Consider the following 15,287-nt stretch of genomic DNA (forward strand, 5'->3'; position numbering starts at 1 on the left):
CCAGAGGTCAATGGATGTGCAGACAAAATGTGAAAAGTGGAAAATGACGAGGTGACAAACTGATGCATCACGAACACCAGACTCGGTGGTGTAATGATAAAAGCCTAAAGACATTATGATATAACTGACAATAAACTGTTTAACCCTTTGTTGGTTTATGTTATATCTGCAGTTTCTGGAAGCATCTGTGATTGGATGAGATTTTTTTTTTCAAGTGTTGGCTAAAGAGCCAAAGTTACTTTGTGAATTCCATTCTCAATCAGTGACTAACATTCCATCCCTCATCCATGATTTCCCAGCTTTGCATCCCCATGGCTTATCTTGTGCATTTGTGGATTCGGAAAAAGGCGAAATCGGTTTGATATTTTTTTGGGGGAATTACGATAAAGAGAGGAAGTACATTTTCTTCGTTGTTTTATGCAGTTTTTAATTGCAACAGATGCGAATGCTATGTTGTCTTTTTGTTGTCTTTGTTGTCTTTGGTATTCAAACAATTAGCATCCTGCTCCTGGGCCTTATTACTGCATGAACAACCTGATGAGGCCATTGGTGCTGGTGCTGCATCATTTTCCAGACCCTATGCATTCCTTTTTTCTGAACATCCATGCTGGCTGGCTTTATACTTCTGAGAGTATTGCTTTAATTATTAATTAAAAAAGTTTCTTTTTTTGTAATTTTTATTTTTAACAATTAGCAAAGAAATTATTATTTTTTCTTTGCCTTTATCTTCAAAAGACAAATCTTAATATTAAACGTAGTATTCCTTACAAATGTCACCTGTAGCACATCCTCAACGTGAGTTTTGCGAACATCATTAACTCCATTACTGTTTTCCTCCATTTTTTTTCCTCCTGCTCCATGTTGATTGCGAGTTGCCTGCAACTTACACATTGTTCACCAAATTATTGGGACAACACACCCAAACTTGAAGTGGACCTTCCCAGCTTGCATACGTGCACATTTCCCGCAGTGCAAAGTGGCAAGTGTGCTATGTAGGTGTGCCTCAAGTATAGAAACTCAGTTTTATTCAGGATGTTACAAACTTGAGATGACTGACCTTTAAAGTGAAATGGTTATTGGATTGTGGAGGTGTTTGTCATTTTTTTTTTTTTTTTTTTTTGTATACAAGATCGAGGCTCGTGAAAGAGCTAACATTAATCACACAAAAAGTCAAACCGAGACACACAAAACACAAAAAACAAGGGGAGCGGCAGACAGGATGGGGAGGGAGGGGGAAGGACACAAACACAACATTTGAGAGCAGGGACATCGGGAGGACTTGGGGGGAGGTGGGAGAGGTATAAAACATATGAACACTGCATGGACTCTGGGGTGAATTACCGGGGGTAGAAAAGATCAAGGTTTTGAATGGGGGAAGATAAGAGATGGTGGTGAACAGCTGTTTTAAAGACATGGAGGGAGGAGTGGGATTGAAGGGAGTTTGTTCCAGAGGCGGGAGAAATGGGGAATGAAAGAGTGAAGGTGAGCAGAGAGCCTAGATTTTGGCAGTTTAACCATAAGAGGGTTGCAGGCAGATCTTGTGCTACCTGAAGCAATATTGGGGGGACAGAGCACAGAGAGAGCTGGGGGAGCAAGGCCGGAGAGGAGTCGGTAGAAGACAGAAAGACCACCAACCTGCCTGGGGTGAGTGAGTGAAAGGCCCTCGGAGTTAACTTCATCGCAGGAGATTCCACTGATTCTGAAAGCTTTGGCCTCAACAGCGTGAAGCCGAGCTAGTTGTGAGGCAGGAGCACCATCCCAGAGGGGGGAACAGTATTCCATTGAGCTGCGGATGAAAGCCTTGTATGTGGTGAGGAGCTCAGGTGTGCCAAGGAAGGAATTCGCACGATGGAGGATGCCCAGTCGGCGACTGGCTTTGGAGGCCAGCTTGGAAATGTGGTTCCTTCACATTGGCCATTCCCAAAACTGCTGTCCATAATGTCTGGTTTGTAGGTAGAATAAGTAGGCTTAAATCACTAATGGATGGAGTCAGAAAAGCTTAAAGCATCAACTTGTGCAATATTTCACCTTATATTTTACAATATTTGATATGAAGTGTTTGTGCCGGACTCCAAGCCGTGCTTAATGCCAAAGGCAGACTAACATCCAAATACAAAATCAACACTAGAGTTCACAGACCACATTACCCCGCACAGTCTGGAGAAACAAGGGAATGGGGGGGGGGTCTGCGTGTGACAAATTTGATTGGTTGTGATGACATAAAATGCTGTAATATTTTGTCCAAGTCCTGGTAAACTGAAGGTTTTAAAAAAGTGCCAAAAGGGCATTTGTGTTCTACAGTGTTCAAGTATTTTATTCAATTGAAATAAAATAAATATTTTTAAGGTTGTAGAAAAAACATTTTTTTCGGAAGCTTACCACCGTTGATGCAGCGTCTTTTACACCACCTGATTTAACACTTCACATTAGTTATTTGTGTGTGTTGCTCATGTCCTTTATGATGCCCTTATTTAAAACAAATTTTTATTTGTTTGACTGCCAGACGAGAAAAATTATCTCACTTCTCTCTGTACATCCGTGATTGGGACGAGATTGTGTACAATTTGCCAAATTCAGAGCCAAACTACTGCTAAACTGCAGATTTCTATTCCGTTTCATGTTCTGATTCATGTTCAAAATATAACATTCAATTGTAATAAAGTTGCTCCTCGATCATAGATTGACAAGATAGACATAGATCATAGACTGACCACATAGATCATAGACTGACTGACTAGTTCCAGCTAGACAGACAGACAGACAGACAGACGAAGTGAACCAATTGCCTAACATTGTTTTTCACTTTGCGCAAGCCAGGTGAAAAGAGTTGCGCATTAATAACCTCACTTTCATGTCTACTCTACTATGAGTTTTTCCCCTTCTCCATTTTGTTCCATTCTATTCCACTCCAGCTCTTCCATGAGCCTCAACTATATATAAAATATATATATTGAAAAACCTCGCATATTTATGTTGTGTCCCTACTCTTTTGGTAATATCATGAATCGACATTTGTACATTCCTGTATATTCGTTATGTGTAGTTACGCAAAGTATTACGAGTTACACAGAAAGTATAAATGAGGAGTTTAAGGTGCACAGTGGGGTAAAAATAAAAAAATTAAAACTGTTGTTTTTCATGTCAAAGTGTTCTTTGAAGTATATATTTTCAGAATCAAACTGTTTTGATTGGTACTTATTTCCAAAGAAATAAGTTGAAATAACTTGAAAACTAATCATCCAAATTGAATGAAATTTGGCATTAATAATCATCTTAACATGTTGGATGAATTAATGATGGCTTTTTAAGATACCCCTACTACAAATTGAGTTATGAAAAAAATCCTTGTATTTTTCTTTAAAAACAAAGAAAAAATATTTTGTGTAATTATCATTACAATTTACTAAAAAGCCATCACTGGTCTCTTTGGATATACCCATACTAACTACCCAAAGGGGTAAATAACAGATTGACTGAGGCAGTTAGCAGTAGTTCCAGTTTCAATTATGTCAACCAAAAAAACATATTTTTGTATGTGTCTAGAAAATTAAAGCTCACATGTTTATTTGCATCCGAAATTCACTTGTGTCTGTATTTTTGGATTCCTCATACTCGAAGCTTTCTAGCAGTATATGGTTTGTGGGGGGCTTCAATTCACTGGAAAGACTGATAATTTCAATTTATTGATGGCACGTGAAACGTGCTATTTTACCCCACCTTGCACCTTAAATCTATATCCGTGCAATCGGCTGCAAATGCTGAGTGATAAATTTAACACAAAGACCCGTCTCCTATATAATATCCACTTTATTAAAAATCATTATACAGTGTTGGTGTAATTATAGTGGCTATTAGGGTGGAGTTTTAAGGTGGTTAATGGAGAGGGGTTTTTACAGTGGTGCATAGAGTGGGGTTTTTGTTATTCACAGCAGTTATAATAGGGAGCAGCGATTGGAGTGATACTTAATTTATTTCCCCCAAAAAAAATTTCAACCACAGATATATTTTAAATATTTAAAATATTAAAAAATATTTTAAATATTTAAAAAACATTTTAGAAATATTTTTTTAAATGTTAAAAAATATATATAAAAAAAAAGAAAAAATATTTTAAACCACAGATATATTTAAAAATTTTAAAATATTAAAAAATATTTTAAATATTTTAAAAATATTTTTTAAATATTAAAAAAAGTGTTTTTAAAAAAATATGAAAAAAATGTATTTAAAAAAAGATATTTTTTTAAAAAAGTTTTCAAAAAAGACCACAGATAGTTTATTGTGGATAATAGGACAGCAAAGTAACGGATCGTATGATTTCTGATGAAGCCAAAGAATGTTCTTTCAACCGAATGTCTTGTTTAACGCTGTGCTCGTAACTCTGGCCCATGCAAGATCACAAGCATTTCTGCCACTGAGACCATGTCGTCCAATGCAATATGTCCCACCATGCCGATCAATATGGAATCGAATCAAACGTCATCCTGACTCAGGGTGTGCGTTTGCCGACTCATGAACTCTTCCTCGGATCTGTGCTCGAGAATAGATGCTCAAATTGCTGATTTTTCATGGTCTGTGCTCTTCGTAATCCCATTTATCCTGGTGGAATTCCACAACAGGGGAAACAATGGACATCACATCTGCCTTCACTGTCAAACAAAAGTAGCTGCACCATAGACTTTGCCAATCGTTCCTTTCAGAGTTTAAGATACTTTGTTTGCTGAACGCCATTTCATTATAAAACTGCGCTATAGTGCCAGATATTTTTACCTCCGCCACCAAAGGTGGATGAAGGTTATGTTTTCACCCCTGTCTGTCTGTCCGTTTGTTTGTCTGTCCGTCCGTTTGTGAACAAAATATCTCAAAAGGTTGTGGACGGATTCGGACAAAATTTGGCAGAGATGTAGCGTATGTGACAAGGTCGAAATGATTCGATTTTGGTGAAGATCCGATTCGGATCCGGCTACTAGAATTTTTAAAGTGATTCTTCACCTTTGGGAGATCGGGCCAAAACGAATCATAGCAGGATATCTCAAAAAGTTGTGGACGGATTTGGACGAAACTTGGTGGACCGGTTGGGTGTCTGACAAGGACGATTCGATTCGATTTTGCTGAAAATCTGAATATGGATTCAGATAAGATATTTATTTAATTTTTAAGTGATTCTTCACCATTGGGAGATGGGGCCAAAAACGATACATAGCAGGATATTTCAAAAAAGTTATGAATGGGTTTGGACGAAACTTGTTGGACAGGTTGTGTGTTTGACCAGGAAGAATCGATTCAATTGTGGTGAAGATCCGGATCCGGATCCGGCTAGTAGAATTTTTTAAGTGATTCTTCACCATTGAGTGTTATGGCCAACCAGGCGGTGGTATTCTCTCTACTGTGTGCCGTTCTAGTTTATAAGTTGCATTGTTGAGGGAACATGAGGACAATTTCTCTCCATAGAATAAACAGCTGCAGCTGAAAAATATCTGTGGGCTGGGTTGTGGTTTTCCCACCAATGTTGGCTCATGGGCATGCGTTCGCATCATGAGAGAAGGGATGAGATTGCACATAACAAATGTCTGAAATGAAAGATTGCTCAATTTCAGGAGTAGCCTAGATGTATAATATTCACATAGTGAATTTGATGGAGTTGATAGACTTGATAGCCTTGATAGACAAACACAAGGTGTGCACATGGAAGTCTCAAAATCTCAGGATTTGACCAAGGCCCAACTGAGATGGTGCAGAAGTTAGAACATTCCAGGGAGGTCATGGGGGGATTTAAAGTATAAGGAGGGAGTGGGTGGTGGGGCATATGGAAATTACTTTGAGGGAAGTTTGAGGTTGGCAGAGTGGAAAGAGAAGGAAATAATGTATTTCTCAAATGTAAACAATGAAGGAATAAAGAGGAAGTGGCAACGACCATTATTTCTCAATCAAATGTTGAGAGTGGTGTGGTAACCATCATGGGAGAGGAAGTGAAGCAACTTCTCGGGCATGAGCATGTCAAAGCAAGAGTTTTTGGTTCCCTCTGAGTTTCCTATGAAAGATATTCAATTAATGAAAATGTAAACGATACAATAAGTAACTAACACACAAATCGCTGACACCTGTGTGCAATTGAATCCAGATTATTGTTGAAGACGATTCGAAATTTGTCAACTGCCATTGGAAAACGTGACACATAAATTTGTTTTCCTAATTTAAAACCTCCTTCACTCACTGACAAGTCTTACTACAAGTGATCTTTATGGAATCAGTCGTTCTTGGGTTTCTGGCAATCTGGGGACCTATGCACCTTGTGGTATCTATTTGCGATAGATTTACAGGTGAACACAGGGAAAGTCTCTGCACAAACGGAGAAAAGCTGGCACTACTGACAGATATTACTCAGCCACAGGGTTCCTGGATTGCCTATACATAGTGAATCCATTATGTGTTTTAATGTATTTATTTGCATTAAATGTTGAGAAAGTTTTGAGAAAGTCCGAAGAATATCCTCATGTGTTTTAGAAATCAGACTCAGCATAAAAAGTAGAAATGGACATTCATCTTGCATTTTATATCAACTAGCGGGGTACACGTCTCCTACGGGTTCGTGGATGTCTCACCTCAAATGAGCAATTTGTTTGGAGTGTGTATTGGTAGAAACGGGAATTCAACATAGAGATGATGTGCATCATGACACGTGGTACATGTTTGTTTACCTTATTGACAATACCTTTGCTTGCACTGTATATACAGTAATCCCTCGCTATATCGCGCTTCACTTTTCGCGGCTTCGGTACATCGCGGGTTTTTCTCGCTAGTATATGTAAAATTATATATCGGATTTTTCATTATATCGCGGGATTCTGCGGCCTATAGGTATTTTTATTTTTTTAGATTTTAATTATTTTTGCGGTAAAATAAACATTTTCTAGCCTAAAAAATTAATAATAATAAAAATAAAAATATAACACATTAATTAAAACCTATATTAAAAGAATATTACAGTAAATCGAAATAAAATACGCATTATAAATGAGTAGACAAAGAATCGCGCATTTTGAAAGTCCCGTATTCTGGGGGTAATTAACTTGTCCATGATTCTGGGGGTAATTAACCCATCCGTAAGGAGGGTTCTTGGACGGTTCTTCGCTACTTTAAGTAATTTGCAAGGTTGATGTCAAACTGTGTCCTGCAGTTTAATGATCAATATGGTTTTAAGAGTCATCATACTTTGGGTAACCTCTAATTTACAATAACTTATGTTTACAACTTAGAGACACATGATCATGATGACGATTTCGATGATGTTGTCTAAAGCTGCAATTAAATTAAGTCGCTGAGTAACATGAATGACCGAGGTTGTGGAGGATGGGATTTTTCGGTCATTACCTTTTGATACAGATGAGATATCTGCTTCATCACTGCATCAGATCAGGAATAACCACCCTCACCTCCTCTCCACCCCCCACTGCTTCCTACAAATTAACCATCAGGAAGCTGCTGCATATGCAAGAGGAAGCTAATGCATTTCTTATTAATTTTCAAAATTAATCATCATCTCTATTTTGAATAGCTCATGAAGACTTCTTTATGCTTAGGCCTCAGGTTTGATTAAAGGCACTTTTGTCAATTATTGCCTTTTGCTTTCAAAAACACAATTTGCATCAATGTAAATACTTTGTTGTACTGTACTTGTGTAGTTCCATGATCATATGTGTATGTTTGTTTGTTAATTAATTGCAATTATAAAAGAACTTGCATCAATGTACTGTACAGCTATATATACACGTACAAATATTTTTCCAATACGTAAGGACTAAGGATGGGTCTCAAAAGTGTGTTTAAGAGTGTAGAAAGGGTTTATAAGAGCGTGGGAAAGGTTTATAAGAGTATGGGAAGGGTTTTTAAAGGCTTAAAATATATAAAAATAATAAAATAAATATATGGTTTCTACTTCGCGGATTTTCACCTATCGCGGGGGGTTCTGGAACGTAACCCCCGCGATAAACGAGGGATGACTGTAATAGGGCTAATGTCTGTCTGTCTGTCCGTCACACCCTGAAGCACGGAAATACTCCGCTGAGAGAAAAAATATATTAAATAAAAGCTGCTTCAAATTAATCTAAAACTGTGGGAAAATTGTAATCATTTCAATCATTTCAAACAAATTAACCTGAGCAGTGTATAGGTAGCAGACCACTGCCCCAATCACTCCCAATGTTTTTCTTCTTTGCTGTTAAGTAATATATAACCTCCTATTTTCGAACCCTTTCAACCAGCGCAATAATAAAAGGCTTAGTTTTTTTATTTTAATATCGTCGTATTTTTTACCACGGCTTTTGCTAGTAATTGATATTTCCAGCATCCACTTATGGTTGATGTTAATACACCAACACAGCATATGGGATTTGAACCTGAAATCCCAGCATTAGATGCTGAATCTAATGATCAATATCAGTATGTTATGCAATTATTATTGAGGTTCAAGCAAATCATCATACTAAAATACGCAATTTGGTGTCTGTCTGTCTAGCCTGGTGTTGGCTTAGCAGTTTGGGTGCCGAGCGGTTTGGGTGCCGGCTTGGGATCCTAGGATCCTGGGTTTGAATCCCGGTCAATCGCTGAATCAACACCAGGTGGGTTGACTCAGCCTGTCATCCTTCCAAGGTCGGCAAATTGAGTACCAGTTCACTGATAATTCCCTGTGTGTTGCAAGAGGCAACTAACAGTGTTGGTGGCAGGAAGGGCATCCGGCCATAAAACATTGCTTCAAAAAGGGGACCATGGTGCCTGAAAAAGGCCAACCCCTGCTCTGTGGGGAAAATGGCCTCTAAAAGTTGTTGTTGTTGTTGTTGTTGTTGTTGTTGTTGTTGGTGGTGGTGGTGGTGTCTGTCTGTCTGATGATTTTTTGACCGCGGTACATTCCATCGTTACTTATTCAATCTCAACTAAACTTGACAGGATGACTAAGGGTTACACAATGAAGGTTGTAGCGCATTCATTTACCCCCCTCCCCAAGGGGGTTTTCTCCCCCGAGCGGGTTTTCCCCAACATTGCCGTCAATGGGGTTGCGTGTTGAGATGTATATCCATGTTAAGTTTGCTTTATCGTAGCGTTTTTCCAAGGCCGCTTCTAATAACAAAACTAATGATAATAGCATAATATTAATGTTATTACAAAACATAATTAATACTAATAATGTCCCACCTCCCCAAGAGGTTTTTCCTCCTTGAACAAACGTCGAATCAACGTTTATAAATAGCTTATCATGGTGTTTGGATGGGAGAAACGTCCAATGGCCTCTACCGGAAGTAAAATATTATAAACCACAAACATGTATGATTAGCTTTTTAAACAGTTGCTAATGCTGTTTATAACACTAATTAAAGAAATTTGGAGGAATCCCGATATCCGTGAGGTAAGTTTTACTTACAGAACTGAGTGAAGATCTACTGTGCTCTATATACCCCACAAAGGTTGGGTAAATAACGTGACCCTCACTGCCTCTAACATGGCGTTTGTCGTAGCGAACTTTTGAAACTCTCTCCTGCTGTTTAACACGAAACTGTAAGGGAGGAAGCCCGGGGTGTGCTCATTTACCAAGCAGCTAGCTTGTGCTTGCCAAGCCAGCCGTTTATTGAGGGTTTTGAATGGAGTGCTTGCTCGAATGCTTAAACCACTTGGAGATCTCTCCACAAGAAACTTGGTAAATGAACACACACCAAATGTTCTTTCGACCCGACCATTGATCGACTGTAATCCATATAACCCAAAGAGGAATGACTCTTCCTGCCACTCCCGTAGTGAGCGGGTGGACTAGTGAAGTAAAAATCACATTTATGATGACAAGGTTGAGGCACATTGTAAGCCCCGCTGCCAGTAAATGTAGCTACTGTGAGGGCAAAGCATAAAACTTTTCTTACCTGTTTGTGATAGTTCTGTTTGGTTCTCATGTTTGTCTCACGATTTGTTGGGACAGTGCAATGTATGCTTTCGTTGCTATCCCCGTGCACTACCTCGGTCCAAACTCGTAGCTTCTCTGTCCGACGGCAGCCCTCGTAGTTTTGTCCACGTGACATCTCCCAGAAGGGCAAGTTGGGTCACAGTGTGTCTGCCTCTCCAGATGCCCAATAAATACACAAATGGGGGCAGCAGTTTAAGAGCAAACACCCTCCTGACAGTGCTCTGAAAAACTGTCTTTCGGGTCAAAAGTTGAATCGCCATGAAATGTTGCTCCAAACCAGTGGTTCCTGCTCGGTTGTGGCCTTTGGGACTACCAAGGTCTGGCCTTAGGAACTACTCTGGGGTGCAATATTTTTCGAGAAAAGAGAGTGGGGTTGTTGCTGGGAAGTGGTGACCAAAAAAACAACAAAAAATCTGGCCTGGCATAATGTGTTAATGCAAAGGCAATAGCCATGGTAATAATTAGCAATTGCACTTTGCAAGACTGTAACTTGTTTTGGTTAACAACATTCCTGCGTCCAATTTCTCCATAATGAAACGGTGCGGTTTGTACAGCCTGGATAACAGCGAGCAATGCCTGAGTTATCTTGCTGTCATGTTTAGCGATGTTGGCGATAGCACATCGAATAGAGGGCCATTTATGTTGAAATTTACTCTCGCCTCCTCAAGCGTGAAGCCAGGGTGTTCGCTCGACATTCCATTAGCGGAGCGCTACTGTCAAAGAGCTGCAATGAGGGATCCCTGGAGCTGCGATCCCCAGTTTCTGTTATCCACATGCTCTGGAGATATTCTACTGGATGAAATGAACGTTGTCCAAAAAAAAGTTCTGTTTGACCCAATGGGAGACAATTGATGACTTCTCCACTGAAAGCGCCCGCACTCCTCGAATGAGAATGATGCTTGACGTACAAATGCAGATGATCATTGTAGTGTGGATCCATAAATCCACTGCTCCTCTCCTTTCTACTCATTTTGTGACACCACTGACATTACAAACACATTCCCGTCTGTAATGCCAAAAGGTGTTTGTGATGGAGTTGAGAACAGCGTACTTCATTCACGCTGGAATGTTAACTACATGGTGTGTTTTTGTTTTCTTTGTCCAAGCCTTGACTCCGTACTCATGTTTCCTGTCTGAGTATGCATCAGTTTAGCTCATTTGAGATAGATAGAATCAGAATTGGTTAAGGACCTTCTCAACGTGGTGGTTCTTGGGTCTGTACCCCTTAATTAAAATCAAATGCCTCAAAATCAAATGATGCTTGCGTAACTTCGCTTTGGCAAAAAATCCATTATTCGGGAATATTTGTTGCAGTACGGAGCATTATCGTTACTGTAACATTTGATGCTGAGTACAAGGAAACGTCAATGCACTTCTGATTTATACAAATAAATTCCGAGACAATGGACAAATGAACACTATATGGGATTTGAACCTGAGATCCCAGCATCATGAGCCTAGTGCTTAAACGGAAGCCCCAAATTGGCGGAAGCCTCCAATCGGTAGAAAGAAATGCAGCTGAATATTTATTCCCGAGCATCACATGCACTGTCATCGGATCTGACGTGTAGGGAATACAGTTGGCAACACAAAAAAGTGAAGATGATGCATTCATCAAGTGTGCACAGCTGTTTTTATGTAGCAAACCAGGACAAAGTAATGACATACACCACATGACTAACTAGTATGTGGACACCCGAACATCACACATCTCATTCCAAAACCATGGGCATTAATATGGAGTCGGTCCCCCCGTTGTTGCTATAACAGCCTCCACTCTTCTGGGAATGCGTTCCACTCGATGTTGGAACATTGCTGTGGGGATTTGCTTCCATTCAGCCACGAGAGCATTAGTGAGGTCGGGCACTGATGTTTGGCGATTAGGCCTGGCTCGCAGTCGGCGTTCCAAATCATCCCAAAGGTGTTCGATGGGGTTGAGGTCAGGTCTCCGTGCAGGCCAGTCAAGTTCTTCCACACCGATCTCGACGAACCATTTCTGTATGGACTTCGCTTTGTGCATTGGGGCATTGTCATCCTGAAACAGGAAAGGGCCTTCTCCAAACTGTTGCCACAAAGTTGGAAGCACACAATCATCTAGAATTTCATTGTATGCTGTAGCATTAAGATTTCCCTTCACTGGAACTAAGTGGCCAAGCCCGGACCATGAAAACCAGCCCCAGACCATTATTCTTCCAACACCAAACTTTACAGTTGGCACTATGCATTCTGGCAGGTAGTGTTCTCCTGGCATCCGCCAAACCCAGATTCGTCCATCGGACTGCCAGATGGTGAAGCGTGATTCATCACTCCAGAGAATGTGTTTCCACTGCTCCAGAGTCCAATGGCGGTGAGCTTTACACCACTCCAGCTGATGCTTGGCATTGTGCAATCTGATCTTAGGCTTGTGTGCAGCTGCTCGGCCATGGAAACCCATTTCATGAAGCTCCCGACGAACAGTTGTGCTGACGTTGCTTCCAGAGACAGTTTGGAACTCGGGTAGTGAGTGTTGCAACCGAGGACAGACGATTTTTATGCGCTTCAGCACTTGGCGGTCCTGTTCTGTGAGCTTATGTGGCCTACCACTTCACAGCTGAGCTGTTGTTGCTCCGAGACGTTTCCACTTCACAATAACAGCACTTACAGTTGACCGGGCAGCTCAAGCAAGGCAGAAATTTGACGAACTGACTTGTTGGAAAGGTGGCATCCTATCACGGTGCCACGTTGAAAGTCACTGAGCTCTTCAGTACGGCCCATTCTACTGCCAATGTTTGTTTACGGAGATTGCATGGCTGTGTGCTTGATTATATATACCTGTCAGCAATGGGTGTGGCTGAAATAGCCGAATCCACTAATTAGAAGGGGTGCCCGCATACATTTTGTCATGTGGTGTATGTACATCTCCATGTTGGGAAGAGAAGGTGGTTGAGTATATGGTGATTGCAGCTATAATGATGATAACGGTGATGATATTGATATGTTATTGTTTTGACCCGTATATTAATCATTGTTCATGATTATAAGCAATGTTTAGTGAAGAAGAAAAATCACCATTAGTGGGGGCCAAGGTTCTTTGTGTATATCGGCCTATATCGAAAGAGACTGTTAATGCTCACACATTGTTGGGGAGTAACTCTTTGGAAGCTCATCTTGGCATAACACTCATTCTTTTCTGTTTCCTGTGCAGCTGAACGTACATGCAGCCCACTTCAGTTTGCCTGCAATGACAGTACCACGTGCGTTTCTCTTGGATGGCGTTGTGACGATGAGAAGGATTGTCCCGATGGCTCCGATGAATCGCCCGACATCTGTAAGTCCCGTGGCCTGCCTGCCAGGCGCATGCCGAGGGGATTAGAATGCCTGACCGGTTTTAGAGGTTGTTTTTGGCCTTGTGCACCCAGCTGTGTGGCTGTCTCACTACTGTGCTTTTTCTTTCTGCTCTTGCAACAGACATTACTTCTTAAACTTAGGATATTGGCCAGCCAGACATGGCATTTCCTCAAATTTGCACACAGGCACTGCCTTAGAGTTTGACAATAATATTCATAATCACTTGCTAATATAGCATCAATCTTTCCGACTCTGTTAGACCCTTAAATATGCTGGCATTGCTGTTGCAGGCAATGCAACTACAGCCCCAGATAAAGTACTACGGTCAGCTGCAGTGAAACAGGCAGCAATGGAGGCAAAACTCGTTGAATAACAATTCAGATGGCTCAATGACCAATCAAGTTATGCACTTTAGTCAATACCAAATCTGTGCTGAAGCAAGGACAAGTGGGCTGGCTTAGTTGAGAATGTACAACAACTTTTTGTCCAGGAGCTTGAGAGGGCTGCAGTGTGAGAGAATCCAGTTCACATCATTTTGTCGCTGGTCACCTGTTCTGTTCTAGTCTCATGCTATCTCTTCTGCTGAGTTATTTGTGGGACTCTTAGAAAAGATTAGAGCTCTCCCTACCTGCTTGTAGGTGGTAAAGCAGTATGTCATTGTGGAGTCACCCCTGTTCTTCATGGTATACCAGCAACAAAGATCCAAAATGGTCTTGACAAAGTTTGCATTTAACAGCCCGAGGGGTGCTATTCGTTGTGTTCTTTCGAAGAATGTGAATCTGTTCACGGTACAAATTGAATAGTCAATTGCAATTTGAGTGCCGTAAATGCGGAGCGGCTACTCGGTGAACATCTTCCAACCCCAGGCCACCCAAGACGTGTTTTACGAAGAGCAACGACATAACTTCCCTGAAACGAGTATCTGGTCCGGCATAACAGAAAGACCGTTGCTGATGTTAACCTCCAGCGAATGAATCTTGTTCTCTTCCATAAGCCTCACTTTTCTTAAAAAAAAAAAAAAAAAAGACTCCTAAATTGTTGTCAGCATTTTTTTTTTGTTTTTTTTTGTTTTTGTGTATACAGAATCGAGGCTCGTGAAAGAGCTAATTCATTATCCCATGAAAACGCCTTTTTTGTAAACAAGATCGAGGCTCATGTAAGAGCTAACATTAATCACAAAAAAACAAACGGACACATAAAACATACAATAAAGGGAGCGGGAGACAAGATGTGGAGAGAGAGGGAAGCACACAAGTACAACAGCAGAGAACAGGGACATCGGGAGATCTGTCGGAGGGAGAGGGCTTGGGAGGAGGAGGCATGGGAATGGGGGGAGGGGGCGGGGGGTAGGAGAGGCAAAAAACACATGGACACTGCTAGGACTTCCACGAAAGAAGTTGGCATTTCAAAAATGTGGATCTGGGGTAAATGAAGGGCGGTAGAAAAGATCAAGGTTTTGGATGTGGGTGAACCGCTGTTTTAAAGACCTGGAGGGAGGAGTGGCATTGAAGAGAGTGAGGGAGTTTGTTCCAGAGGCGGTGAATGAAGGAATGAAGGAGTGAAGGTGAGCAGAGAGTCTTGATTTTGGCAATTTAAGCAGAAGAGGCTTGCTGGCAGATCTTGTGCGACCTGTAGGAATATTTGGTGGACAGAGCACAGATAGAGCTGGGGGAGCAAGGCCGGAGAGGAGTCTGTAGAAGACAGAATGACCACTTACCTGCCTGCGGTGAGTGAGTGATTTGTGAAAAAGTGATTTGTTTCGTGAAAATGAGCTTTTATAATACTTTGCCTTTGCGGAGCTCAGGCTGCAGAAAAAAAGGGGAAAAATAAAATAAATAGCAATCTGGTTTACATAGATGAAAAGGGTTTCCATTACCTTGATTTGCGATTGCTGATATAAACTGCTTGGGAATGAATTGGACAATTAAATGTGGTGTGGGCAGCTGCCTTGACATTTTCGAGCGGTTTGGAGCTCGCATGTTTTATTTATTTTTCATGGCCTTCCATGGTTTAC

The 15,287-nt window shown here is 40.8% G+C and overlaps 1 protein-coding gene across 6 annotated transcripts in view; it reads left to right on the forward strand.

The window, feature by feature from the left end:
- Positions 1-15,287, forward strand: part of LRP1 (LDL receptor related protein 1) — a 524,929-nt gene that overhangs the window by 54,792 nt on the left and 454,850 nt on the right. For all 6 annotated transcript variants that reach the window (XM_078780908.1, XM_078780909.1, XM_078780910.1 and 3 more), the window contains exon 2: positions 13,131-13,253. In XM_078780908.1, coding sequence (XP_078637034.1) covers positions 13,131-13,253 — 123 coding nt within the window. The remainder of the gene's footprint in view (positions 1-13,130; positions 13,254-15,287) is intronic.

This window comes from Myxine glutinosa, chromosome 6 (assembly GCF_964187855.1).
Source record: "Myxine glutinosa chromosome 6, kmMyxGlut1.1, whole genome shotgun sequence".
NCBI classification, from domain to species: domain Eukaryota; kingdom Metazoa; phylum Chordata; class Myxini; order Myxiniformes; family Myxinidae; genus Myxine; species Myxine glutinosa.